At 49.7% G+C, this 27177-nt stretch overlaps 1 protein-coding gene and 1 pseudogene across 2 annotated transcripts; one reads left to right on the forward strand and one right to left on the reverse strand.

Annotated features, from left to right (window-relative positions):
* Nucleotides 1-1650: 1650 nt before the first annotated feature.
* Nucleotides 1651-15900, forward strand: Stk11ip (serine/threonine kinase 11 interacting protein). 2 transcript variants are annotated; one of them, XM_075951322.1, is made up of 25 exons: nt 1889-1960; nt 2183-2297; nt 4210-4415; nt 4606-4680; nt 4942-5037; nt 5295-5402; nt 5548-5619; nt 6698-6824; nt 7208-7311; nt 7421-7516; nt 7662-7703; nt 7887-8033; nt 8232-8316; nt 8819-9169; nt 9319-9524; nt 9814-9930; nt 10061-10238; nt 11967-12197; nt 12313-12416; nt 12828-12925; nt 13020-13198; nt 13422-13503; nt 13651-13721; nt 14242-14489; nt 15130-15900. In XM_075951322.1, exons 3-25 carry the CDS (start codon nt 4317-4319, stop codon nt 15277-15279), a joined length of 3066 nt encoding a protein of 1021 aa, XP_075807437.1. In that variant the 5' UTR covers nt 1889-1960; nt 2183-2297; nt 4210-4316; the 3' UTR covers nt 15280-15900. The 2 variants fall into 2 exon arrangements, with proteins under 2 accessions (XP_075807436.1, XP_075807437.1); XM_075951321.1 differs by lacking the exon at nt 2183-2297 and having other exon boundaries at nt 1651-1960.
* Nucleotides 15901-21938: 6038 nt separating this feature from the next.
* On the reverse strand, nt 21939-22424 carry LOC142836833 (small ribosomal subunit protein eS17 pseudogene; annotated as a pseudogene).
* Nucleotides 22425-27177: the final 4753 nt, after the last annotated feature.

Raw genomic sequence — 27177 nt, forward strand, 5'->3', positions numbered from 1 at the left:
GAGAGAGAGAGAGAGAGAATTCTTTGGAGAGCAGCCAAGGCCTTGCCTGCAAGCCAAGGACAGAAAGGGGAGTGGGCCTCACAAGGAGGATGGAGACCGGACTGTTTACTCTCCTGCTTCTGCTTCTCCTAGCATTGTTTCTCTCTCCCTAATACAGTTCCATTTTCTTTGATTTTCTCTGTCTTTTACTGTTCTGGAAGCGCTGCAGTGTGGAACAAACTTGGCTATCAGGACTACCCAGACAAATGGAGGATTCTCTGAAGCTAACTGTGATCTGGCGAGGCCAGGCTGAAAACAAAGGTTTTGAGGCACCACAGCAGAACATCAAAAGAATGTTCTTTTGTTTGTCTAGAAGTTGAATTGATAGAGTTCCTCCTCTCCCGTAGCTAGTTTCAGGTGATCAATAAACAGGGACTGATCATTCTCATGTTCTGGACCCATAAGATTGTATCTAGGAAGTTTCTGAATGCTAGAGAAGCCTTCTACCACTGAGTTATGCCTCTTGCCCCAAATGTGACCACTTGAGATAACGACGACAAATGTTTCATGAATGAATGTTTAACCTGAATGTATGTCTGCACACCATGTATGTGCAGAGCTCATGGAGGGTAGAAGAGGGCACTGGATCCCCTGGAACTGGAATTACAGATGGTTGCCAGCTGCCACGGAGGTGCCAGGAACCCTGGTCCTCTGGAAGAACAACCACTTAACCACTGAGCCACTTCTTCAGTCTTACAATTCATTTTAACTTTTTTTGTTGTTGTTGTTGAGGAAAAGGGTGCCTCGTAAAAGACATTCCCCTTCTAAGTCCTAGCTATTCTGTCTAGAATGTTTTCCTAATGTAGTTCAGTAGCTGATGTCAACTGCCTGACCAGGAGCCAGGGTAAAAGTTACAATGGCAATTTGGAAGCTAGAAAACTTGACAGACTTGCTTTTGTTACTCATTGAATGACCTTCACAGGTAAATAATCTAACCTCTGTGAATATATTTTATTTTCAAACCCAGGAAAACTACTTTTGTTTTGGGTGTGCTGAGTTGCAAGCACAGTTTAAAAAAAAGGGGGGGGGGGGAGAGAGAGAGAGAGAGAGAGAACGAACGAACCCGGCTCAGGCGATTTATTACCCGTGTCTGGTTTTTAGGGACAGGGTCTCACTATCTAGCCCTCATTGAGATCTGCCTGCTTCTGCCTCCAGAGTGCCGAGTCAAAGACCAGGGGCCAATCTGAGTCTGTGTTAAACCTTAAGGAAAAATAATAATTCTAGAGATTGAGGACTACGACAGCAAAGGGGAATCGAGAGAGGGCATCCCTGAGGGTCTCAGTCCTCAGTGGCTGATACTGAAAAACTTCCTAAGGAGGACAGGGCTGCTTAACTGGAAAACTAGTATTTGTTTTGGATGAGGTTTTTTCCCTACTAGTAAAAAAAAGTCCCAAAGTTCCTCCAAACTTTGCTTCCCCGCCCAGTCTGCAAACATGGAGTCAGGTTTCGCCCTCCACTGAAGGGGCCGCCCGGAGACAAGCTGGAGCCAGGGGCCCAGCTCGGGGGCTCAACCACCATCCTCAGAATCCCGCGGACACATCAGCCAGTCCAGGGCGCGGCTTCCGGTAGAAGAGGCGGGCTTTCCGGTAGTTACTCTGCTTTCCGGGGCGGGACTTCCTGTCATTAAGGCATCTGGCAGCAAAAGTGGTTGGCGTGCCGACCGCGCGAATCCATGGGCTCCCGAGGCCGTGTGTTCGTGGAAAGGGGGTCCGAGAGGACGCTCTTTATAGCGGCTCCTTGCTTTTTCCATTACACGACAGCTCCATTTGCACGAAAACTCTGGGTTTTTGTCGCCACCGCCCACCTGAGGCTCTTCCGCTTCCCCTTTTTCCAAGGCTCCGCCCCCAGCGTCCTGTGGCTATGACGACGGCTCCGCGGGATTCAGTAGTGTGGAAGCTCGCGGGGCTGTTGCGGGATTCGGGTGAGTGAACTTCCGGCTTATCTGGGTTGGACGCTGTGCGTGTGTTCCATACCTTCCAGAAACGCCGGACTCACTGAGTCACTGCCGGCGGGGTCACGAGGTGTGAGAGACTTCTCATTTCTCTGTTCTCCTGGGTGTGTTCCTGGTGACGCTTTGGTTACAGCCCTGTCTTTGACAGACTGAATTGTTACTAGCCATTACTAGCACCACTTACCTCCGCAGAGGGAAGGGATCATTACTAGATGAAACACTTCGAGACAAGAACGTAATCACTTGTAGAGAAAGCCACCAAGTATAGCACCTTAAACACCTGAAATTGGGAGTGAGACCCACATAGGTGAGTCCCAACCCTCTTTCAGACGTGACTAAGTTTTTAGAGCCTCACTCAGTATTCTTCGCAGGTAGGTTATCATAGTGGTTGTACTCAAAGATATCAACAGTTCAGTTATCTTATTTAGTGGAGTGCATGATGCATAATAAATGTTCAAAGAGATAGTGTTACTGCAGTTGCTTCCCCCAGTTCCTGGGCACGGTGAAGCTCACGCAGTATTGGCATTAGTGATAGAAACAGGCTTTGACTTGCTATCAAAGTTGTATTAATTATCAGCTGGATGATCACATCCAGGATGATTCTTGGAGGGCTGGGATATAGCTCAGCAGGGGAGCATGCGCTTAGCATGGATAAAACTTTGACTTCAGTCCTTAGCATCACAAGAAAAGGAGAGATCCTTCTTTGAGCCTCAGTATTCCTATCTGTAAGGTGGGGTTAATAGTTCTTTGGGGGAAATAATGATGAGATTTAGATATGGCAGCAGAGTCATTTGGCATGCGTTACCTCTGTGGCATGCGTTACCTCATTAGCATCAGTGTCCTCTATTTCTACACTCCCATGGTGGGACTGTGGACTCTCTGATAGCACTTTCCTTCTCTAGCTTGTATCAATAATAACTCCCATGCCATGCCTTTTCTAGACTTCAGAGAGACTCCTTGAATCATGTCTCTGTCTATACTCAGTTCATTGTCTAGTACATAGAAAATCTTTATGCAAGGTTGTAAGATTTATTATTCTGCAAAAATCTGACATGGCTCCCGGACTGGGAATCATAGAGTGCATGGATATGATTATGGGGCTGGAATAGTGGTTATGGTGGTATTTCTCAACATCTACACAAACGGCACAGAACTGAATACTGTAACCGTGATACCAACACCGATTTTCTGGTTTTGCTCATTGTACTAGCATTATAGAAGTATAAAGGCGGGGGAAGCTGAGTAAAGCGTTTAAAAGTTCTCTCTGCTATCTCTCTGTATCCCAGGCTGGCCTTGAAATTATGACCATTCTGATTTAGTGTCTTATTTGCTGGAATTATAGACTACACCTGCAATATTCTTTGACTTCTTGATCTCTCTCTCTCTCTCTCTCTCTCTCTCTCTCTCTCTCTTTCACTATGAGTCTGGGATTCACAGAGATCCACCTGCCTCTGTCTCTCAAGTTCTGGGATTAAAGATATGCACCAGCTCACCTGGTTTTAGAATATATTTTAAAACATTTCTTTACATCTAGCGTGTCACTGTCCTCTCCAGATGGAGTGATGAGTGGGCACATCTCTAGATAGTTTTATTTTGTTGGGGGCAGCCAGAGGTGTCATTCTTCGGGAGCTGTCTTCCTTGTTCTTTGTGACAGCAGCTCTCACTGAGACCTGGGCTTTCTGATTAAGCATGCTGACTAGCATTGGCCCCAGGGATCTTTCTACGGCTGTCTCTTCACTTTGCGCCATCAAGTGGGTGATGGGGGCCAAATTCAGGTTCTCATGCTTTCTTAGCAAGTACATGAATGACTGAGTCATCACCCCAGCCCCCCAAGAGGTCTTACTTTGAGAAGGTTCTCTGGGTGACGTTGATCTTCAGCTTGGCAATAAAAGGGAACGTGTCAAAATGAGAGAGCTGTGGATCAAGTGGGTTGTATTTCCAATACTGTAAGTAGCCTTGGCTCTTTTGAGTGGAAAGCAAAAGAATTTGGAAAAGTCCCTTAGAGTGAAGCAGTTTCTGTATCAGGTTGAAAACTAGGATTTTGTTTGTTTTTTTTTTTAATATGGGGAACTATAGAAGACTTCTGAGCTGGAAGCGGGTAGAAAGTTTGATCTCTCAGTGGAATATCTTCAATACGGATGAGGGTGGGTATATTTTGGGGTCCCACAAAGAAAGACGTCTTATTTTCTCCTTCTTCATGTCTGCCCTTCTTCCTGCAGGGGACACAGTTCTCTCTGGCTGCAGCACACTGAGCCTGCTAACAGGCACACTGCAACAACTGAACAGAGTGTTTGAACTGTACCTGGGGCCATGGGGCCCTGGCCAGATGGGCTTTGTGGCTCTTCCCTCCCATCCTGCCGATTCACCCACCATCCTCCAGCTCCAGTTCCTCTTCGATGTGCTGCAGAAAACGCTTTCACTCAAGGTCCTAGGAGGAACAAGGGGACAGGATATGCAGAGAGCTGCAGGGGATGATGGTGGTAGGGGATGAATGAGGTGTGAGAAGGCTGGGAGGCTGAGATCCAGATGATGTCAGTGATGTGGGTGGTTGTGCTGAGAAAGTGGTGCTGATTGGAGACTACCTTGCCTCAGTAACCTGAATGTTCCTTTTTCAGCTGGTCCACATCCCTGGTGTTGGCCTTCCAGGGCCCATCAAGATTTTCCCCTTCAAGTCTCTTCGGCAGCTGGAGGTGAGGGAGTATTGGAGCATGTGGGTGGGCAGAACTTAGTAAAAGGCAGCCTCGTGGGTATGAGGCTGGAGACAGCCTCTTGGTGGGAGGTCAGGTCTGAATGTGCCATTGCCCTTCAGTGAGGCCTTTTCCTTTAGCATTTCCCTGATCCCTAGCCGGGCTTAGCCATCCTTTCCCTCCTTCCCATCAGAAAAGTTGGGGACCAGGCCTTTGTCTTCTTTGAAGCTTTGCTTACCTCCTCCTTTTCTTCTCTTGCACCAGCTTCGAGGAGTCCCCATCCACAGCCTGCGTGGCCTCCGTAGCATCTACTCACAGCTGGAATCTCTGGTTTGTAGCAGGAGCATCCAGGCACTAGAGGTAAGAGTGTGAGGGGTGGGTCCTTGTCCTGAGAAATGCAGAAGGCCAAGCATTGTGGTTTCCCCCAGTTTTCTCCCCCTGTCCTTTGTGACCCCACATGCTCTGCACCTGTCTGTGTACTTAGTCACACCAAGCTGTATAGTCTAGAGTCTGCTCCCTGGGGACAGTGACTTGGTCTCCAGGGAGACCTGGATGCTAGCGCATGTGTGGGGAAGAGTTTGAGAATGAAGTAGTAGGTGTGCCTGTCCCCTACCCAGGAGCTCCTGTCAGCCTGCGGTGGCGACCTGTGCTCTGCCCTTCCCTGGCTAGCTTTGCTTTCCGCGGACTTCAGCTACAACGCTCTTACCAGCTTAGACAGCTCCTTGGTGAGTTCTCCCTCTCCCCCCCTCCCCCGCCCAGGGAAGGAGTCTTTGGGGAGGGAAAGGATGGGTCCTTCGGGAGGAATGCCAGCTGTTTGACAGGTATTCTTGTGAAGAACCTTTCTGTGCATCTTTTCCCTGTCCCCTCCAGCGTCTCCTGTCAGCTCTTCGCTTCCTCAACCTGAGCCACAATCATATCCAGGATTGCAAAGGCTTCCTGATGGTAAGTGTGAGCTGCCAGTTACTGGTGGACTTGGGCCTTGGATGGTTCTGCTCTCACTCACTCTTTACATTGCTCTCGGTCCTAGGTGGAACCACATCCTGAGAGTCAGTACTGTGTGTGGGTTTCTCCTCTAGCATACGAGGCAGTTGTGATCTCAGCTTGGAACACCTGGATGACTTGGGGCAAATCACTCAGCTTCTTGGTTTGCTCACCTGTACAGTGGAACTCACAGGAGTTCTTGTGAAGAGTCCCCTATGTCACAGCCTAGTGTGTGGCTCAGAAGTGTAGATTCTGTGATGATGACAAACCTCTTCCCTGTGTCTTTTCTGACCTCCATTAAAAGTAAATAAGGCTGCCAGGTGGTGGTGGCACGCGCCTTTAATCCCAGCACTTGGGAAGCAGAGGCAGATGGATCTCTGTGAGTTCAAGGTCAGCCTGGTCTACAGAGTGAGTTACAGGCAGCCAGGTATACACAGAGAAACCCTGTCTCAAAAAACCATCATCATCATCATAATAATAATAATAGTAATTAAGAGTAATAATAATAATAAGGCTGAGTACTTGTTAAAATGGTAAGGATGTACTTCCAAGTCCTAAAGTACGAAAGAGGGTTCAAAATGAACTGCTGACTGGGGAAGGAAGGAGTAGAGAAAAGCCTGGGGGTCATCTTTGCACCCAGAGACCTGGGGATTTACAAGTCAGGAAGTAGCTGTGGGTCCCCATGAAGTGCACCTGGGCTTTCTTACTGACTGCCCTGACTGGCTAGGTCCCTCTTGTCCCCAGAGACTAACCCTTTCTTCCGGTGGTGGCTGAAACAGATCGAATCTCTTTGGTTGCCTTGAGTGCTCCTCAGAGCCTTGTCTTCTTCCAGGCGGGAACTTGGTTGGAGTTACCGTCAGGGAGTAGCCTGGAACTGTTAGGAACATGCTAATGTCTGTCCAGCTCTTTCAGTGCAGAGCAGAGGAAATGGCTTGTGTTGAGCCTGCAGTTTGTACAGGTCAGGTAGATTTGAGAAGATGGCACAGAAGACCCTGCCTAGAGCTTTGTCAAATCGAGATGTCTCCTCACCCACTGCCAGGATTTATCCGAGCTGTACCATCTGGACCTCTCCTATAACCACCTGCACTTGGTGCCAAGAGCAGGACCTTCAGGGGCGGCCCTAGGGATTTTGATACTGCGAGCCAATGAGCTTCAGAGCCTTCAGGGTAAGCAGACGATGTGTGTAGGGTGGGGTCAGTCTGGAAAGGAATTGGACGGGTGTGGCTCGGATTGGCCCATAGACAACCCCGTCATCTAGATCAGTGCTTCTCAACCTTCCCAATACTTTAATACAGTTCCTCATGTTGTGGTGACCCCCAACCATAAGATTATTTCATTGCTGCTTCATAACTGTAATTTTGCTAACGGTTATGAATTGTAATAGAAATATCTGATATACAGGCTATCTGATATGCAACCCCCAGGTTGAGAACTGCTGATCTAGAGCCCCGTGAAGACTTAGAGGTAGGACTGTGGTGCAGAGAATTGTCCTTCCACCTCTGTCTCCAGCATACCACCAAAGGCCTCTTCCTTCTCTCCTCCGCACTAGGCCTGGAACAGCTGAGGAACCTGCGGCACCTCGATGTGGCTTATAATCTTCTAGAAAGACACACAGAGCTGTCACCACTGTGGCTGCTGACTGAGCTCCGTAAGGTGAGAATGAGTTCCTTATGGGCCTGGGAGCCACCTTCAGGTCTGGGTCTCCTTGTGCGTTCGAATGGGGAGAATCTCCAGCCTAGCCAGTCTCCTCTCTGCCCCGCAGCTCTATCTGGAAGGTAACCCTTTGTCGTTCCACCCGGCACACCGTGCCACCACTGCTCAGTACTTGTCACTTCGGGCCAGAGATGCTGCTCATGGCGTGAGTGATTATCTAGTGTCTGCCCTTCTGTGACTTCAGCCCTTTGCTGTCCCCGAGTGAGAGGTCAAAGACCTAGTCATCCTCTGGAGGAGTCATTGCCCGTGGGCCCTGCCTCAAGCCCTGCTCTCTCCTTTCTCTTGCTCAGTTCTTGCTTGATGGCGAGGTTTTGTCACTGAAGGATCTTCAGGTTAGCCTGGTGGGGGTGGGATGAGGGAGGACTCTTGGGATGACATGAGGGAAAGGCAGTAGCTGGGGAGATGGGGTAGGAAAGGTTTTCCTGGTCAGTGGAAAGTAGGGTTCTTCTCTGGTTAGCTCAAGCAGGCAGAGGTGGCCCCTTTGTTCTGACCTCCTTTCTGTTGTCACATACCAGACTTCAGAATCTTCGGGGCTTGGTCCCGTGGCCCAACCTCCGTCCTGGCCAGTGGGGAGCACCACTGAAACCTCAGGTGGCCCTGAGTTGAGTGATAGCCTCTCCTCAGGGGGCATTGTGGCCCAGGCCCCACTTCGTAAGGTGAAGGTAAGTGGTATCTTCCACTGGTTTGTGCTTGGGCCTGGGTGGTCTCTTCACTGGCGCTGTAGGTACCTGGTAGGCTAGCAGCAGTAAGACCTGGTCCTGTTAGAACTTGGCACTTTCTGGTAGGTTATGTAGGTGGCCATGGATGGTCAAGCTAAAAGCTCCGGCTTTTATAGAACCTCATCTGTCTGTCCAAACTAGAGCCGAGTCCGTGTGAGGCGGCCTAGCATCTCTGAGCCCAGTGACACAGACCCAGAGCTCCGAACTCTGGATCCCTCCCCAGCTGGTAAGTTGACCCTTCCTGCTCACTCCCTTCCCACCTCCCTTCAGATCTCTGTAATCTTGAAATTGCCTTTTAGGTGTTAGGAGAAACTTGATTTTGGGGTGGTATGGATTATTGTGGAGAACCCCTCAGTCTGTTGTCTTTTTAGTGTAGGTCGAAGAGAAGGGCTTGCTTCCAGGCAGCGTTCACCTAAGAAATGCGGATCTCATAGGGTGCGACAGATTGTATAATAAAGAGATTTTATGGCCAGAACCATTTGGGAAGTGTAAGGTGAAACAGGTTTTTTCCCTACACGTTATCTCAGGGTCTTACATATGCGACTGTGTTTTGTGAATCTCCACAATTGTTTGGTGTGTGGGTCTGGGTTGCTTTTGATCACAGCATCCCTCAGGACACAGCTGAGGACATACTGCGGAGGGGAGGCCTATTGAGAGTAGCCGTGGAAGAGGCTGGGGTCACCTAGGGTCGGGGTAGGGCCTCAACTCTATGTCCTCCTTCCTCCCAGGGTGGTTTGTGCAACAACACCGGGAACTTGAGCTGCTGAACAGCTTCCGGGAGCGATTTGGCTGTGACTGGCTGCAGTACAGGAGCCACGTGGAGACCTTGGGGAGCCCCCCTCTTGCCATCACCAAGACTCCTGCCCTTAGCACGCCTAAGGATACCCAGAGCCTAGAGACTGCGTGCAGCCCTCCAGCCGCAGTGGAAGCTGGAGACACTAAGGAATCACCACAGATGTCAGAGGAGGACAGGTTGGAGCCAGAGCTCCATGAAGAAGAGAGGGAAGAACAAGATAAAGAAGAGGGATCGAGAGAGGACCTGGAGGAGGAAGAGGAGCAGGAACAGAAGGAAGTGGAAGGTGGGAGGCGTGCACCATCAGCGATATGGGGACAAGTGCTATTGAGATGTCTGAAGGGCTGCGTGGAGGCCAGGCTGGGTAGAGCCTCTCTCAGGCGAGAGGGACCTGGACCCTTTCTTCACTCCAGTTCTCTCTTGGCCTCTCTGCAGCGGAGCTCTGCCGCCCCATGTTGGTGTGTCCCCTGCAGGGGCTTGGGGGCATGCAGGACAAGGAATGCTTTCTCCGAGTCACTTCTGCCCACTTGTTTGAGGTGGAGCTCCGAGCAGCCCGGACTCTGGAGCGGCTGGAGCTGCAGAGCCTGGTGGCAGCTGAGCTAGAGTCGGAGACTGAGAGTCCAAGAGAACGGGTACCCGAGGTGAGTTGTGGGGTGGGGGCTTGGCAAGAGGTGCATGGTTGTCCAGACTCATCTTTGATAGCCTGTTGGTGCTTGTGTGCCAGGCGCTGGGCTGGGTACTTTTCCCTTCCCTGAGTACTTGGAGCCGAGGAGTGCTCTGGGTGTGTTGCGCGCGGCGGGGAGTGGGCTAAAGGATGGATTCTGTCTAAGGGCTTGGTGTCAGCACCAGCATTGTAGGGCCAGAGTTACTGTTTTCCTTCATGCTCCGTTTCATCTTCTGCCCACTGCTGTGTTCTTTCCTCCTGCACAGGGCTCAGGTCTACCCCCTGGGGCTCCGGTTCTTGTTCTGCGCTTTTCCTACTTTTGTCCTGACCGGAAGTTGCGCCGCTATGCTGTGCTGGAGCCAGAGGCCCATGAGGCCATCCAGGTGCTGGATCCAGAGGCCGGTGGGCAGAGTGGAGGGAGCAGGTCCCAGGCTGGAGGGTTGGGGTCGCCATGCAGTTCCACCTGTAGCCTGCCTGCTCACAGCTAACTGCCTCTGACCCATCTCCTGTCAGGAGCTGCTTGCTGTGCTGACCCCGTTCACCAGTGTGAAAGAGCAGCAGCCTGGGGAGGCCAGGGACCCACGGAGGGGCAGATTCCAGTGTCTGCGTTGTAGCTTTGAGTTCAAGCCGGATGAACCCAGTTTGGGTCTGGAGAGTGAGGAAGGCTGGAAGCCTCTGTTTCAAGACCCAGGTACCAGCTGTGCCCTTGATCTCCCTGCCCACACAGCTCCCCACCGCAGGGAATGTGTCTCTGAGAGGAGTGTGCAGAGGGAGCCCCAGGAAAGACGGCCTTAGGGGAGTGGGCAACTGTTGGCATCGGGAGAAACACAACTGCCTGCCTGCTGTGTTAAGGGTTGGAAGTGCTGTTTTGTGAGTGTGCTTAAATGTACTCATTATTTTTTCATAGCTTGACGGCTTTTGGCTCTTTGGGGTAACATTTCAGGAATGGCACAAAGCCTAACGTGCCCTCAGTGCAGTGCCAGGCTGTCATGAGCCCTCTGTGCAGTGACTGTTGAGTGAGCCGCTTTGGGGATTGGCACAAGTTGTCCTTCCCTGACTGACCTTGTGAGCTACTTGATAGGATGCAGCACCTTGTGGCATCTCTTTATATTCTGATCTCGGGATTGCTCCACCGTGGGCCAAACAATAAGGGCTTTGAAGGCCCTGCAGAAGGAAGGGAAACTCTGGCTAACAGCTGTGAGCAGTGTGCAGTTCTTATCAGCCCTGTGTCCTTGCCTGTTGTGAGCCTGCCCTAGCAGGCTCAGCAGTCCGAGCCATAGACGTGCAGGAGAATATCATAGCCCTTCCTGGATCCTGGCTGTCCTCCATCAGTGCTGTGGCTTCTGCAGTTCTCCTGTGGTAGAGTTTCTCTTTGAAAGTTTTTGATGTTTTGAGACCAAGCCTCATATAGCTAGGGATAATCTCTCACTGGACCTGGCCTCAGACTCCTGTGTAGCTTAAGCTGGCCTTGGATTTGTGCTAATCCTCCTGCCTCTGTCTCTTGAATACTGGCATTACAGGTGTGTGCTACCTTGCCCAGCTTTCTTGTCAGATTTAAATCTGACAATAAAACACCAAGTATAGCTGCCGGCATAAAGCAAAGGTCCTTCATAAATGGTAGCTTCTCTTACTGCCTACAGCTATGTAAGTGTGGATAGGGTGTGGAAGTTGTTTAATTTTTTTCCTTTCTTATTTCAAAATGGGTAGGAAAAGTTTCGACGGGGCTGCCTATGCCTGCAGCGCTGCAGCCACTCAGCGTCTCTCGCCTCCTTGTTCATCCACATCCTCCACTCTGTCTGTGTCCACTCACCCATCCTGCCAGCTCTTTAAGGCAGGCAGAGTGCCGCTGGCTGGTCCACGATTACCCGTCTAGTTGGGATCTAGACCTAACTGGCACGAGGGACCTCCTTGTCTTCCCCATTCTGTTGATTTTTGTCTTTGTTATCATTATGATGATTGTATGTGTGCACATGTTGTATGTATGTGTTCATGTAGCTGTGTGCACGTGAAGGCCAGAGATTGACATTGGGTGTCTTCCTCAGTCACTATTTACCGGCACCACACTGCCTTTACCTGGGGCCTGGGGATCTGCACTCAGGTCCTCCTGCGCGTGTGGGAGGTACCACTTGCATCTCCCTGGATCCGGATTTTGATTTTCAAGCGTTGCTGGTAAAACAGTGCTATGCTTGATGAACTCAAGGCTGCGGGAGGGACCAGAACAGGTCCTGGAAACCGAAGTGGGATGTATTGCAGGAGGCTGTTGGCCCTCACTGGGATAGGGAGGGATAGGTTAGAGACTATGCTTGGAGATGGGCCAGGGAGTGGGATGTTGGGATTGGTGGCTGTGACTGGGGTTGAGGTAGACGGGAGGGTGGTGGGGAGCATTGCGAGCTCACAGGGTCTCTGTCTGTCACTCCAGAATCTCCTGTTGTATGTCCAAACTGTGGGAGTGACCATGTGGTTCTCTTGGCCGTGTCTGGGGAAATCCCTAATAGAGAGCAGAACCCGGAAGACAAGCCACCAGATCCTCCCGAGTTCCCTGGCCCTTCCTGTGACCTTGATAACCACAGTGACCATCCCAGTGGGTCTGATGACACCCCACCTCAGGCATCCGTATCTCATGGCCGTAGCAGCTGGAGCCTCAGTCCGAGTGAGTATAGGTGAAACAAGGTGGAGGTGTACTGGGGGGGATGGGCATGAGGGGGAAGGTAAGATGGAGCTGTGGCCTCCCAGAGCCAGGCTGATGGCCTGCTGATTGCTCATAGCTCCTGGACACTCTGGTCTTCGCTCTGTGGACCACCGCCTCCGGCTCTTCCTGGATGTTGAGGTGTTCAGTGACTCTGAGGAGGAGTTCCAGTGCTGTATCAAGGTCTGTGCCACCCACTGACCCCCGGCCATGGGTATCAAGTCGTGGAAAAGATGGGACAACCAGTGTGCAGGGATAGAGGCAGGTGTCCTCAGGGGAGTCTGGGAGGCAGTGTGCTGTTTCTGTCAGGGAGTCTGGATGGATCCCAGGGAGGGACTACCCAGAAGATTTGAAGGAAGGGAGTTTGTTAGTCTTGACTGAGCATGGAGGACAGGTTGGAAACACTGAGAGGACACTGGGAAGGCCTGCTAAGAGATCCTGGGGCCGGTGGGAGGGCAGACTGCATGGTCAGAAACAGTGGTGAGGAGGGACTGGTGATCACAGTAGCGACAGTGGCTGGGCTGCAGCTTTTGGTCTGGCACCTGCCTCCTTGGTTTTATTTTCTGGTTTCTCATCCACTTTCCCTTCTCTAAGGTGCCGGTGGTGTTAGCAGGCCACGCGGGGGAGTTTCTGTGCCTTGTGGTTGTGTCTGACCACAGGCTTTACCTGTTGAAGGTGACAGGGGCTATTTGGTGAGTGTGCCAGGTGTGTAGCCGGGGCAGCATCAGCTCCTGCCAATGTCATCCTGTCTGTTTCTTAATCTTGGTCTCCCTGTTCTCTCCACAGTGGGCCTCCTGCTAGCTGGCTCCAGTCCACCCTGGCCATTCCTCTGCAGGATCTAAGTGGCATGGAGCTTGGCCTTGCAGGCCAGAGCCTTCGGTTGGAGTGGTCAGCTGGGACAGGCAGTTGTGTATTGCTGCCCCGAGATGCCAAGCATTGCCGTGCCTTCCTTGAGGAGCTCACTGGTGAGAGAATCTGGGAGGGATGGACTCCGAGGTCAAGCTTTCAGGGCCTGCTCCTCAGTTTGATGCTTACCGGTAGACGGAGGTCCTGGAACTCCCTGCTCCCTCAATCCCCGCAGTAGCAGTTTCTGAGGTCCCACATTACGGAGAATAGCCAGGGTCAGAGCTTGGGCTAGAAGACTGCAAAGGCCTCTGAGCATTCCTGTCTCTGGCCGGCCCTATCCAGGTGTTTTGCAGGCTTTGCCTCGCACCCAGAGGAACTGCATCAGTGCCACGGAGGAGGAGGTGACACCGCAGCATCGGCTCTGGTGAGTCAGCCGGGGGTTAGGGTTCAGTGGTGACAGACTCCAGGCACAGCCCTATCCTCATGCCCACACCTCCCCACCTACTCCCACTCCCTGAAGCCCACCCTACCCTGGCTGATCCTCTTCCTGTGTCTACTGTGGTCTCCACAGGCCTTTGCTGGGAAATGAAACTTCTGCAGAGGTCCCTCAGTTTTTCTACCTTCGGGCCTTCCTGACCGAAGGTAAGTCAGTGCTGCGGATGCTTCCCTGCTTTGTGTACCCCATATTGCCCCTGGCTTGTCCCCCTATTGCCTCTATAGTACCTATGTCGTAATTTTCAGCTTCTGGAATTTGGACTCCTCAACTTTGCAGGCATACCTATGTTAGGTTGGTATCTCCCACTTCTCCAGGTGGGGTCAGGGGTCCTCAGGGCTTCAGCTGCCCGGAGACCTTAGCTGTGGCATCCAGCCTTCCTAAAGTGGGTATATTGGCTACATATGTCCCCTCATCCTGTCAAGAGGCTCTGGGCCTTTGGGTTGGCTGGTACAGTGGCCCCCTCAGTATAGGCCCCCTCAGTATAAGCCTTCGGGGCTTTTGGTGGTTAGGGTCCTTGGAGTTTGTGGAAGCATGGTGCTGATTTGTGGCCCACTCTTTAGTGTGGTCCATTCCTCTTCTCCAGGGCAGTGTTGGGACGCTAGACCTGGGCATCTAGGTCTGTCATAGCCTTTCACTGTAGGCATCATCTTGCCTCTCTCTCTGCAGGCTCATCTACCTGCCCTGTGTCCCTGTTGCTGACGCTGTCCACACTATACCTATTAGATGAAGACCCTACAGGGTCCCAGGCAGAGTCCCCCCTCCCAGCAGTGTCTGGAGAAGCCTCTGAGCAGGCCCTTCCTTGGGGGCAAGGTCCTTCCATGCAGGTCAGGGAGCAGCAGCCACTCAGTAGTCTGAGCTCTGTGCAGCTGTATCGCACAAGCCCTTTGGACTTGCGGCTTATCTTCTATGACGAGGTAGGTGTGTGTGTGCGTGTGTGTACAGTGTGGAAGAACATCTCGGAAGGATGGGTATTAGTTTGGGATGGTGCTGAGGGAGAGGCAGAGTCTGGATGTGAGGGCCTGGGTTGGGTGAGCAGCGTGTGTAGAAAGCAGCAGTTAGCAGTGGGAATGTCTGGCCTTGGAGCCCTGGACTGCAACCTAGCTGGTGCGAGCTGGTGTGATCAGCGCACCCCCCATATGCCACCTGTTTGACCTTCACAACTCCAGCACGAGGAGGAGGTGCCTTTCTTGGTCCTGTAGTTCAGATGGTGTAACTAAGGCTCGGATACCTGAGCAGACTTGCACAGGTCACAAGGGTAGAGTCAGGAATTGAACCTGCTCAGTTCTCGACTCTAGAGCTCACATTCCCTCCAGCAGGGAAGATTAGAGATGGGGCTATGAACGCCAGCCCTCTGGAGCCTGTGGTCAATGCTGACTGGACTGTCGTCAAGGCTCAGAATCAGCCTTTTAGTGCAGAGTCACGTAGACCTAGGGAGGGGAAGAAAGGAAGAGCCTTTAAAAGCCAAGGAGGGTGGTGAGCCCTCACCTAAGACTCCCTTGGCCTCTTGGCATGTCTTCTTCTGTGTCTCCCCCTGCCATCTTCTCGAATGGCTAGGTGTCTCGACTGGAGAGTTTCTGGGCACTCCGTGTTGTGTGTGGGGAGCAGCTGACAGCCCTCTTGGCCTGGATCCGGGAGCCCTGGGAAGAGCTGTTCTCCATTGGACTACGGACTGTAACCCAGGAGGCTCTGGACCTCGACCGATGAGGCGTCTCCACTGAGCTCGCCTGACTCAGGAGTTTTACTGCAGAAGTCCCTTCTTCTGATCTCTGGGCCTGTCTTCTTGCCTGGCTGCAGACCTCCCCAGCGGCTGGCCACTGGCTTAAGATGACCCACAGCTTAAGAGAAGGACAGAGAAATGATCTGGTCCTTGGGTGATCTCCCGAGTAGAGCAGGCTCAGGGGTCAGTGAAAGCATCTCTCCAGCGCTTCTCTCAGGTATCAGTCACGTAGTTTCCATGCCAGGTGTCCTGGGTGGTGGTACATAGTAATGTTGCCCATGAAGCCTGCCATGCCCGAATCCCTTCCTGGAAGCAACCTTGTTTGCACTATGAGACCGTCTCCAGTCCTTCTCCAGCAAAGTAGGACCCATCAGGTGGCCTTGCATGGGATCACTGCCTGTCAAAAAGTTGGGTCTCTTAAGATTTTGTGTTGTTCTTTTTGAGACAGGGTCTCACTGTGTAACCTTGGGTAGCCTGGAACTTGCTATATAGACCAGGCTGGCCTTGAACTCATAAAGATCTGCCTGCCTCTGCCTTCTAAGTGCTGGGATTAATGGTGTGAGCCATCAGAGTTTACGTTTTAAATAAAGACCTGCAATAAAAAGTGAGATTCTGTCATTGCTGACTCTGTAAATTACCTATAGAACCAAGCATTGTACCATTGCGGAAATTTCAGTGCATGCATACACCTATGTATGTACATCTCCCCGAAAAAGGAGTAGTTAGTTCAGCTACTCAACCAAGACGCTCACTCTTAGGGGTGGTTTCTCCCAGGCAGTGCCCTGTCTGTGGGAGGGGGAGGGGGAATGCTGAGTCTTGGGACTGGCCAGTGAGAGGTGCTCTTGGAAAACTTGTGTCCTCTGGTAACGCCTGCAGAGGACCCACACAGGCCTGTTCGGAGGCTCACAAAGTAATCTCACCTACTTTTGTTTGCCTCAGAGCTGCCCTGAATTCTTAATTGAAATAAATTAAAACTTCCCAAAAATATTAGTCCACTTTCTCAGCAGTGTACGGCACCTTTCCACTCATGACTTTGTGCTGTCTGGAAGCAGGGACCGGAGGAAGGCCTCTCCAGCCTCCGGCCCAGAGTCATCGTTTCCAGGAACGGGTCATGGTCAGATGGGACAGAAGAATCTGCCATGAGGCATTTAGGCTGATGTGCAAGGAAGTGTGAGCCTGGGGAGTCAGGGAAAGGTCTTCCAGTTTCTAGGGCCGTCTTGTTTAACAATGACAGCCTTGGCAGCCTTGTGAAAGGTGCTCTTGCTTTCTGACCCAGAAGATGCTTCTCAGGCCTGAGGCCGGCACCACTTAAGGAGGTGTTTCACCCTTTAGCTTTGTGCCTGGCCAGAAGGCAGGACCCCAGGTAGCTGTGCTCTGGGTAAGGGCGATGGCTTTGCTAGCTGTAGGCCTAGTTCAGGAGTCACTTGCCTCACATGCTCTGGCTGTCCCTAGAGATCAATTGGTTCATTCTGTCTGCCCTCCCCACCCCTGCCTGCCCAGCAGCAGGCCCTTATCGATTGGCTGGCCTCTGTCTGGCCTTAGGCTGCTGTGAAGAACACTCAACAGGGGCCTGGTGGCCCCTGAAAAGTGGTGCAGAGAAGATGCTGAAAGAACCACACCACTGTACTGCGTCTTCCATTGAAGGCATAAAAGGAGCAGGGAAGGGGAGAGTGGGTTTCTTTCTTTCTTTCTTTCTTTCTTTCTTTCTTTCTTTCTTTCTTTCTTTCTTTCTTTCTTTCTTGCCTTCCTCCCTTCCCTCCCTTCCTCCCTCCCTTTCTCCCTCCTTTCCCTCCCTCCCTCTCCCCCTCCCTCCCTCTCCCCCTCCCTCCCTCTCCCCCTCCCTCCCTCTCCCCCTCCCTCCCTCTCCCCCTCCCTCCCTCCTTCCTTCCTTTCTTCCTTCCTTCCTTCCTTCCTTTCTTCCTTCCTTCCTTTTTGTTTATTTTTTCATTTTTGAGGCAAGGTTCCTCTGTATAGGCTTGACTGTCCTGGAATTTGCTTTGTAGACCAGGCTGTCCTTGAACTCAGAGATCCACCTGCACCTGCCTTCCAAATGCTGGGATTAAAGGTGTGTGGCACCCCTTCTGGCTTGAGGGTTTACTTTTTTGTTCTGTTTTGTTTGAGACAGGGTTTCTCTGTGTAGCCCTGATTGTCCTGGAACTCTTTGTAGACCGGGCTGCTTCAGTGTGGTGTAGAAAGGACACGGTTGAGAACTATGCCTTAGTTTTATGATTCACTGTTTAGCTGTGGGCAAATAACTTCCCCGTGCTTGCTATCTGCAGTGTGGAACTGAGACTAACCAATAACCTACCTTCTTCACAGAGGTGTAGACTATACTTGGAAGTATCGTGTGTTCAGTGAATGCTGGATATGAAGCCTACCTGCTAAGTGTCACCCAGGTGGAGCAGCCTTTCTCTTTTTGGGCCATCAGTCAGCTCCCAAATCATGACATGGAGACTTCTTATTAGTTATGAATGCTCGGCCTAGCTTAGGCTCATTCCTTGCTAACTCTTTTAACTTAACCTGTTTTTCTTCATCTATGTTTTCTCTCAGGGCTTTTTTTCTGTGTGTCCAGCTCTGTGTCTGCTGGCTGATTGCTGCCAGGCTGGCCCCAGGCATCTCCTCTTTTTCTCTCCTCTTGTCTTTCATTCTAGCCTAGATTTTTTTTCCTCCTACTTATTTTCTCTGCCCACCAACCCCACCTTTCCCTTTTCTGCCTAGCTATTAGCCGTTCCGCTTTTTATTAGACCAGTCAAGTGTCTTAGGTAGACAAATTGAAGCAGCAACACATCTTTACATAATTGAACAAATGCAGCCTAACCAAAATAACCAAAGGCAGCATAGCCTCACATAGTTAGTATTCTGCAGCATGAACAAGTGTAACATAAAATAGTATTCCACAACACCCAGGAGCCTAGGAATGTTCTCTGTAATTGGAAGCGTGGATGCTTGCGTCTTATTGCCCATGTGTTTATGAGTGGACATTTCCCCAGCATGCCTCGGAGAAAACTCAGACACTTCTGGAGATAGGATGAGTCAGGGCATGTCTTTTTTTTTTTCTCGGCCTATCCTTTTGTCATTTGATCATTGTGGACTTGCTCTGGCTGCCACAGCAAACATTCTTCAGTTTATTGGTTACTATAATTATGTGTGCACTTGCTTTCAGCTCCACGGATATTTACTGACCTCTTCAGAGGTGCTGGCTTTGGGTGTGGGAGGGATGCAGGAAGAAACCAGATGCCCTTCTCTTTCAGGGTTTGGTTATGTAACTCTGGCAGATCATGAACTTGAGATCCTCCTGTCTCAGCCTTCTGAGTACGGGGATTACAGGTCTGAACTGACATGAATTGCATAGTGACTGTGTTTAAGGACATACTTTGTGCTGGTCTGTGCACTCAGCATTCCTTTGATATTATTATGGCTGCCCTGGGGAAGATCTACATTTTACAGGTGAGAAAGATGGGGTAGGTTACTAAAGTGATCTCATTTGGACCCTCTGTCTACAGATAGGACCTCTGCTGTCTCTCTCTCTCTCTCTCTCTTTTTTTTTGGTATTTTTTTTTCGAGACAGGGTTTCTTTGTGGCTTTGGAGCCTGTCCTGGAACTAGCTCTGTAGACCAGGCTGGTCTCGAACTCACAGAGATCCGACTGCCTCTGCCTCCCGAGTGCTGGGATTAAAGGCGTGTGCCACCACTGCCTGGCACTGCTGTCTCTCTTAAACCCTGTCGCCTCTTAGGCCTTATGAAATGCTTATCCTATTCAGGCTCCAATCTTTTCATATGTTGTTGGTGGCATATCCTTCAGGTTGTTGCCTAATTGTCACCTTAAAGAGGGTGGATTTAGTCCTGCCTCTTGAATCTCCTGTGTTACTGGGCCTTTCCTTCATGGTACTTGAAGTAGATGCTTCATAATAAAAGGTAGTGCTTGCTTGTTGACTGTAACCATGGCATGGAAGGTAGGGAGAATGGGTGGGTTTGAACTTGGCTTCTGTCCTGTGGATTTGGCAGGATTCCCTGACCCGACTCTTCCCTTTATGCCTTGGGGGAACCTCCTTCTGTTTTGCGGACTGGAGAGGGCAAAGATCTCTTCCCCTCCCTTTTTTCTGGCCAAGATCTCGTTCTTTTGCCAGCCCACCTCTTTTTTTCTTCCTATGGGAACTCCCTGTGGTGCTGCTGGTAGGTTGTTTCTGCCTTCTTTCCCACCTGTTTCCTCAAAACAAAACTCAAGCAGGCCGCTCGTTCAGGGGTGACCCAAGAGCATGACAGCGCAAGGCTTCATCTCTCAGGATGTTGTCCTGACACAAACACGTCAGGAAGGCTGGTCTGGAAGGTAAGTTCTGCTGGGAAAGATGACCCTCAGGGACAGTGGTAATGTGCAGACACTGGATTTGGGTCAAAGTCAAGGCCAGGCGCCTGGGATGAGATAAACCACTGCACAGTAACAACACTAGTAAATATGAATACTGAGCCCCTGCTCCATGCCAAGGGTTGAAGTGGTATTAAATTACAACATCTCTAACTCCAGAGCCTGACGCCTTCCTCAGTGCCACCGTACCTGTAAAAGCCTGTTCACTAACCCACTCAGCAGCTGCTGGCCCTGAACACAACCCTCTGGGAAGCAATGGGATAATTCTGGTAAGAGTCTAAGTGACAATCTGGGCTCAATGAAACCATACTCACTGTCTAAATTTAGGATTAGCAATGCAAGAATTGCTTTATTGGGTTGGGGTACAGTTCAGTGGTGGGGTGCTTTCCTAGCACATGTAAAGCTCTGGTTCACACCCCCAGGAAATTCACAGCAACAACAAAAATGTTGCTTTCAATAAAGAGCGTCAGAAACTACCTGATGAGCACGCCTTTAATCCCAGTACTCGGGAGGCAGAGGCAGGCGGATCTCTGTGAGTTCGAGACCAGCCTGGTCTACAGAGCTAGTTCCAGGACAGGCTCCAAAGCCACAGAGAAACCCTGTCTCGAAAAACCAAAAAAAAAAGAAAGAAAGAAACTACCTGATGGAGGTCAAAGCCATTCTGGCTCTCCCTGCCTTTGGGGGGTTTGCATGATTGGCAAATTTATTATGGCCCTAAATATAGAGCTCTTGCGTGTTAACATAAGCTAACGTGCGTTTATTTCCTGTGTGTAAACACCATCCTTTCACATGCTTGGCCGAGGACTCTGAAGGCTCAGCAGCTTTGGACTGGCTAATGTTTCCTGAGCTCCACCATGTGTCAAAGTCACTGTTCTTTGTGCTATTCACAGACAAACCCACTTTTCCTCTCAACGACCTCGTTGTCACTGCTGGAGAAACCGGGAGCCAGGAGCAGTGATAAATAACTTGCTCAAACAGTTATCAAGTGGCCAAGGCTGGCATATGATCTCAGGTCACTTGGTCGCGGGGATTTCATTCTTAACTTCTCACCTCTGTCATCTCTAATAGCAAAGATAGTCTTGAAAAATACACCTGGGGAGGAAGTGATGCAGTACAGTTTTGCACCTTGCTTGGAAGGTTTAGCAGTTTCATAAGGGCATTGAGACATGGTGTGGGGGGGTAGCATACTGTGATTTTTAGGGCTAAATGTTAGACACTATGCCAGAGCTCTGGGGCTCCTTTGGCTGTGTTGCCTCTGGGTCTTGAATCTTGAGCAAGCTGTTTATACTTCATGAGCTTTTTTGTTTTGTTTTGCTTTGTTTTGTTTTTCAAGACAGGATTTCTCTGTGTAGCTTTGGAGCCTGTCCTGGAACTCACTTTGTAGACCAGGCTGGCCTCGAACTCACAAAGACTCACTTGCCTTTACCTCCTAAGTGCTGGAATTAAAGGTGTGTGTGCCCCCCCCCCATCTGAGCCTTCTTTCTTCCTTCCTTCCTTCCTTCCTTCCTTCCTTCCTTCCTTCCTTCCTTCCTTCCTTTCTTTCTTTCTTTCTTTCTTTCTTTCTTTCTTTCTTTCTTTCTTTCTTTCTTTCTTTCTTTCTTTCTTTCTTTCTTTTTATACCTGTCAAGTAGAGGGTTGCTGTGCGGGACCACGAGACTATCACAGTGCTTTGTAAGTCGGAAAGTACCCCTTAAATTTTAGGGCAAAAAGTTATCTTGACTGTTTGCTTTAAGAGTAAAGGATGTGCCTTTTGTCCTGCATCATAGTGCGGTTGCAGAGGGTGCTGATACTCTTTGAGCTCCACTGTGCTACCCAAGGACAGGTGACAAGAAGAAAGATGCTGGAAAGTTGGCCAAGAAAGAAAAAGGCCCAGTAAACAGGTCTGAGAGTAAAGCCAAAAGGAAGAGATCCAAAAACCAAGTTCATGGCAAGCTCAACATTCTAGCCCCATTGACAAAGCTACGGATGACAAACTGTAAGGAAGTTCCCATCTGTAAGGTTTATCACTCCTGTGGTGGGCTCTGAGAGGCGGAATATTTCTGGTTCCTTTGCCAGGACAACTCTCCTGGAGCTACTTAGTAAAGGATGTGCCAAACTCAGAGTCCAAGTAATTTACACCAGAAATACCAAAGGTGGAGCTACCCCAACTGCTGGTGAAGATGCTTGAGCAGGTTCAACCAACTGTACATTTAGAAAAGTAAAACTTCATTTAAAAAAGCGTGAAGTGTGTGTGTATGGCAGGGCAGGTGTGTGTGTGGAGAGATGGTCCATTAGATAGCAGCACTTGTTGCTTTTTTTTTTAATTTTCAAATTTATTGAAAATGACAGAACAGACTCAAAGGGCTCCACGTGGTGTTTTGAAATTCATCCCCATTGTAGGCTGAGAGACCTGCAGATTGGAGAGACTGCCGAAGTCCAGAAGCTTCAGCATCTCCTTGGTGTCAGGATCTACTTCAATGATCTCCTGATCCAGGGCTGACACCTCAGGGATGTAATTATCCCTCCTTTCTCGCTCTTCCTCCTGCAGTTTGATAGAGATACCCCTGACAGGGCCTCTCTGAATCCTCTTCATCAGATGCGTGACATAGCCGGCTATCTTGTTGCGGAGCTTCTTGCTGGGGATGATAGCGATCTCCTTGCACACGGGCTTGTTGGTGTGGAAGTCATTGCCCAGGTGCCTGTAGTACTTCTCGATGATGACCCGGGCCGCCTTCTTCACGGTCTTGGTGCGGATGCAGCCCGTGTTGACGGGTCCCTGTAAAAGAGCCATTTGTTGCTTTTGCAGGTGACCTGAGTTCAGTTTCCAGCATCCACAGACTCATAACCATTCATAACACCAGTTCCAGGTGATCCAGTGCCCTCTTCTGACCTCCAAAGGCATGCACATGCTATTCATACATACATATAAGGAATACACTCATACACACACATACAAAATCTAAATCTAAATCTTTTTATTTATTTATTTTTTTTTCAGAGTAAGGGCTAGGAGCTGGTGAGATGGTAAAGGTGCTTCCCTGAACCTGACAATCTGAGTTTAATTTCTGGGACGCATACAGTGGAGGAAGAGAACCAACTTTCATAGGTTGCCTTCTGACCACTGCTCAAACACCATGTCTTGTCCCCCCCCACCCTCCAAATAAATGAATACAGTATAGTATAATAAAAAATTCCAAAGAGAAAGGATGGGGATGATGAGACATAGCGATCATCACAAGAGTAGAGGGAGCGCTGAGGGCCACAGCCTCACATTCTCTGCCTGATCCCTAATGTCAGTACCATTGCTGCCTGATGATCTGCCTTTGACCTGGGTTCCGAGCCTTTGTCCTGATTGTACCGGCCAGCTTGCCTCGTTGCAACCAACTGTGAATTTAAACCAGAGAGGGATTTATGAAAGAATAGTGTATATTTTATAGTATTTGGGGAGGAATAGAGAGCTAAGAACCATGACCAGCTATCATGACAGTTTCTGTAGCAGAAATAATGACATCATTGGTCACCAAAACCCTGATAATAATCACTCAATTCCACTCCATTCTTACTTTGAGGTGGTGTTCTCAATGCATATCACTCACTTCTGAGTTCAGAACTTGTACTCGTGAGTCTGACTGTTGGAACTCAGGTCAGTGTCTTAACCTAGCTACAAGGGAGTTGATACATGGTTTTCTAACTTCTACCTTGGCAAGAGAGGACTTAAATGACCGAAACATGGCAACAGGTTTTAAAGATTTAGGGTGTCATAGATGACAAATACATTTTTTACTGGTTTACATTCTAACATGTTGGATCCCAAGACCAAGCCATTCTAGGGAACGGTTATAAGAGAAATATAGTATAGCCTATTGAGCTCCTGGGTCATGGCACTTGTACTACCTGGAACCAGGGTTGGGCAAGGGTCTGGGGATTAAAGAACACATGAGACATGGGTCACTCTTGAAGCAAGAATGCCAATTTTATTATGTTCCCAGACAGCTTATATAGTGCTCTCTTTGACTAAATGGCCAAGCCCTAGCTCTGGGGATTTTCTACTGCAAGCCCACCAGAAACCACTTCCCTGTTATCAGGAACTCATGAGGGTTCTGTGCTCAGAGCAGCTGTAAGCATAGAAACACAAGTTGTTTACTTCAGCAGGCAAAAAAGAGGTCATAGAAAGTTCAGGGTCTGGGGCTGGAGAGATGGCTCAGTGGTTAAGAGCTTTGCCTACTCTTCCAAAGGTCCTGAGTTCAATTCCCAGCAACCACGTGTGCTCACAACCATCTGTAATGAGGTCTGGTGCCCTCTTCTGGCCTGCAGACATACACACAGACAGAATATTGTATACATAATAAATAAATAAATATTTTAAAAAATATTCATGGCCTGAAGGTCTACAGCTCCCCACTCCCCACACTGGGCCAATTGTAGGGAACTCTGAAAACAGTGTTGTTCTGGGATAATGCTCTTGTGCACTGTAAAGATTTGTCACTTGGTAAAGTGACAAAAAAAAAGTGTAAAGATTTAGTTTAATAAAATGCTGATAGACCAGTAGCCAGGCAGGAAATATAGGTGGGGCAACCGGACTTGGAGAATTCTGGGAAAAGGAAAGGCAGGGACTCAGTTGCAAGTCAGAAATGAAGCAAGATGAGAATGCCTTACTGAGAAAAGGTGCCAAGCCACATGGCTAAACATAGATAAGAATTATGGGTTAAGTGTAAGAGCTAGTTAATAATAAGCCTGAGCAATAGGCCAAACAATTTATAATTAATATAAGTCTCTGTGTGTTTTTGGGACTGAATGGCCGCAGGACGGGGGGGGGGGGAACGACAGAAACTTCTGTCTACACAGTGTACTTGTATCTCCAAGTCTGGATGACAAAATGGATCAAAGGACATGGTTTGTGGCTGTGTTTCATGTACCAGGAAATAATTCTGGGGCACCAGCATGCAAGTCAAAAGTTCAAATCAGACTGGATTGTGAGGGAGGGTGCGTGGGGTAGCTATTGTTTTGAGAACCTGTCTGTCACTGGCTTCTTCTGCCTTCGCTATCACCCAACATTTAAGCATCTACAGGCTCTGAGCTGGTAGCTGACACACACTGAAGTGGCCATCCTTGGTGCATGCATGGACCACTCTTGTCACAGTAATGAAGACCCCATCAGAACTGACAGTGCGGGACTGACGGGGACAGGAATGCTGGAGGCAGAATACCAGCTCTGCAAGCGTAATGAAAGAATCGTTATGTCAGATAGATGGAGCTGCTAGGAAAGAAGGGGTGGGTGTCAGCGTCTCCTTCTCACCCTGACTCAGAATGACAAATGAACACGGGCTCATAAAGACCCTTTTTTTGTGGGGTGGGGTTTACTTCATCATCCCAGAGATATAGATGATACAGGGAGATGCTTGCAGAGTTGATATTGAAGTTCTCATCTCTGGGTAGGGTGAGGGTCTCCAAGGGACCAGTTGGGTGATTCCTCCTAGCGAGAGGAGAACCTATGTTCAGCATCAACTCAGGAGTGGGATCTATAAGGGACATGGTGTGTTACAGAATCCAGCACCCTAGGGCTACTGGGTTGGCTGTGAGGGAGGGTCCAGTACCATGATGCAGAGGATAAAAGGAAGATGAAAGGGGCCATCCTAGAATGTTCCCAATAAGAGATGGCTCCCTTAAGACTTTTGTTTGTTTGCTTCTTTTTTTTTCTTTTTTTTTTTTTTTGGAGACAGGGTTTCTCTGTAGCTTAGGAGCCTGTCCTGGAACTCGCTCTGGAGACCAGGCTGAAGACTGGCCTCGAACTCACAGGGATCTGCCTGTCTTTGCCTCCTGAGTGCTGGGATTAAAGACATGCGCTGCTGCCACCTGGCCCCCTTTATACTTAATACCAAGTTAGCTGGCTCAGAGTGATGAAGGATGGGGACAACGGATTACTTTACTGGGGCTGCTGTAATAAAGTATGACAAGGAGAGCTGCTTCATGACGTATTGTGGAGGACAGAAGTCTGAAATGGAGTATCCTGAGCCAAGTTCTCTCCGAAGATGCTCAGGAAGGACCTGTTCCAGGCCTCTCAGTTTCTGGGATTTCCTTGGTTTGTGGCCGCATACTTCCATTCTTTACACGGTGTTCTTTCTCTGTGTGTCTGTGTCCAAAGTTCCCCTTTTTATAGACATGCCATACCGGATAAGAAAGGAGCACATGTCACTCAGGTATGGCCTTAACACCTGCGATGACTTTATTTCTAAATAAGTGCTCATTCTGTGGTCCTGGAAGTTGAGATTTTGCATATGAGTTTTGGGGAGACACAATTCAACACCAACACGTGGGCCTCATATGCTGGCTTTGGGAAGGCAATTTGCATGTTCTGTTTGTGCACAGCTGACCAGCATTGGCTCCATCACCTTAAATCTGCCAAGGACACGCAAATTTGTGGGTAACCTTCTTCCTAGGTGTACCCTCAGTGGGGGTAGCATGCCTTCCTGCATCTCTACATTCTCAGCTGAAATGGGAATAATAATAGTTCTCTGTGGTGGTGTTACCTTGACGGCATCTGAAATCATTTCACAGGTGGGCCTCTGGACATGTCTGTGGGGGGAGTCTCTTTATTATCTTAATTGATATGGAAAAATGGGCTTTTTTCTTTTAGGTTTGTTTGTTTTTGATACAGGGTTTCATTACGGAGTCTTGGCTGGTCTGGAACTCAGTGTGTAGAACAGGCTGGCCTTGAAGGCCTTGAACCCATACTGATAGACTTGCCTCAGCCTCCCCAGTGCTGGGATTAAAGCTGCACACCAGCACACCACCGAGCCGTGCTCTTAATTGTAGCCCGTCCATTCTCTTACCGGGGATTCTAAAATGTGTAAACTGGAAAAGGGGGAACTATTCATCTCTGTTGCCTGATTGCAGATGTGATGTGACCAGCTGCTTCGAGCCCCGTCTGGCAGCCTTGACTTCTCCAGCGCGAAGTCACTCTTAACAGTAAACTAGAATAAACCCTTTCTCTTTTAAATTGCTTTTGTTAGATGGAGTATTTTATCAAAACAATAGGAAAGAAATGGGGGCAATCCTTGATTTGAGGGGGGTGGGGTGCTACCGAGCACAGGGCTCTGAGCACAAAGTGAGGGAAGCCAGAAGCCAGTTTTTCCTCGGTACCCCACAAGGCTATTATGTATAAGGGCTTTCCTTGGGTGGGACTGAGATCCTGCATGGCAGGGGGCGCAGGGATAAAGCACTTGCTCCTCTCCCCTCTCTCCTCCTTTCCACTTCTCTTGCTGAGCCAGGAGCCATTTGTTTCTCTTGCTGGAGCCTACCCGTCTCACCCTCTGCTGACCCTCTGGTCCAGCCCCTGTTCCTCCCTATTTGTTTGTTCTAAGATATAGTGGCATGGCTTAAGCCAATGTTATCCAGGGCTTTTATGGGCATGGGTTGTGCTAGGGTGCCCAGTTTCAGAGAGACCCAGAGAAGAACACACAGGGGTCCAGGTGCTCTTCCTAAGATCTCTCTGACCTTGGAAAGTGAGATAGGTCCTCAGCGGTTGGGGAAATGGGGGCGGGGGC

The sequence above is a fragment of the Microtus pennsylvanicus genome, chromosome 17, assembly GCF_037038515.1.
Source record: "Microtus pennsylvanicus isolate mMicPen1 chromosome 17, mMicPen1.hap1, whole genome shotgun sequence".
In the NCBI taxonomy this organism is placed as follows: domain Eukaryota; kingdom Metazoa; phylum Chordata; class Mammalia; order Rodentia; family Cricetidae; genus Microtus; species Microtus pennsylvanicus.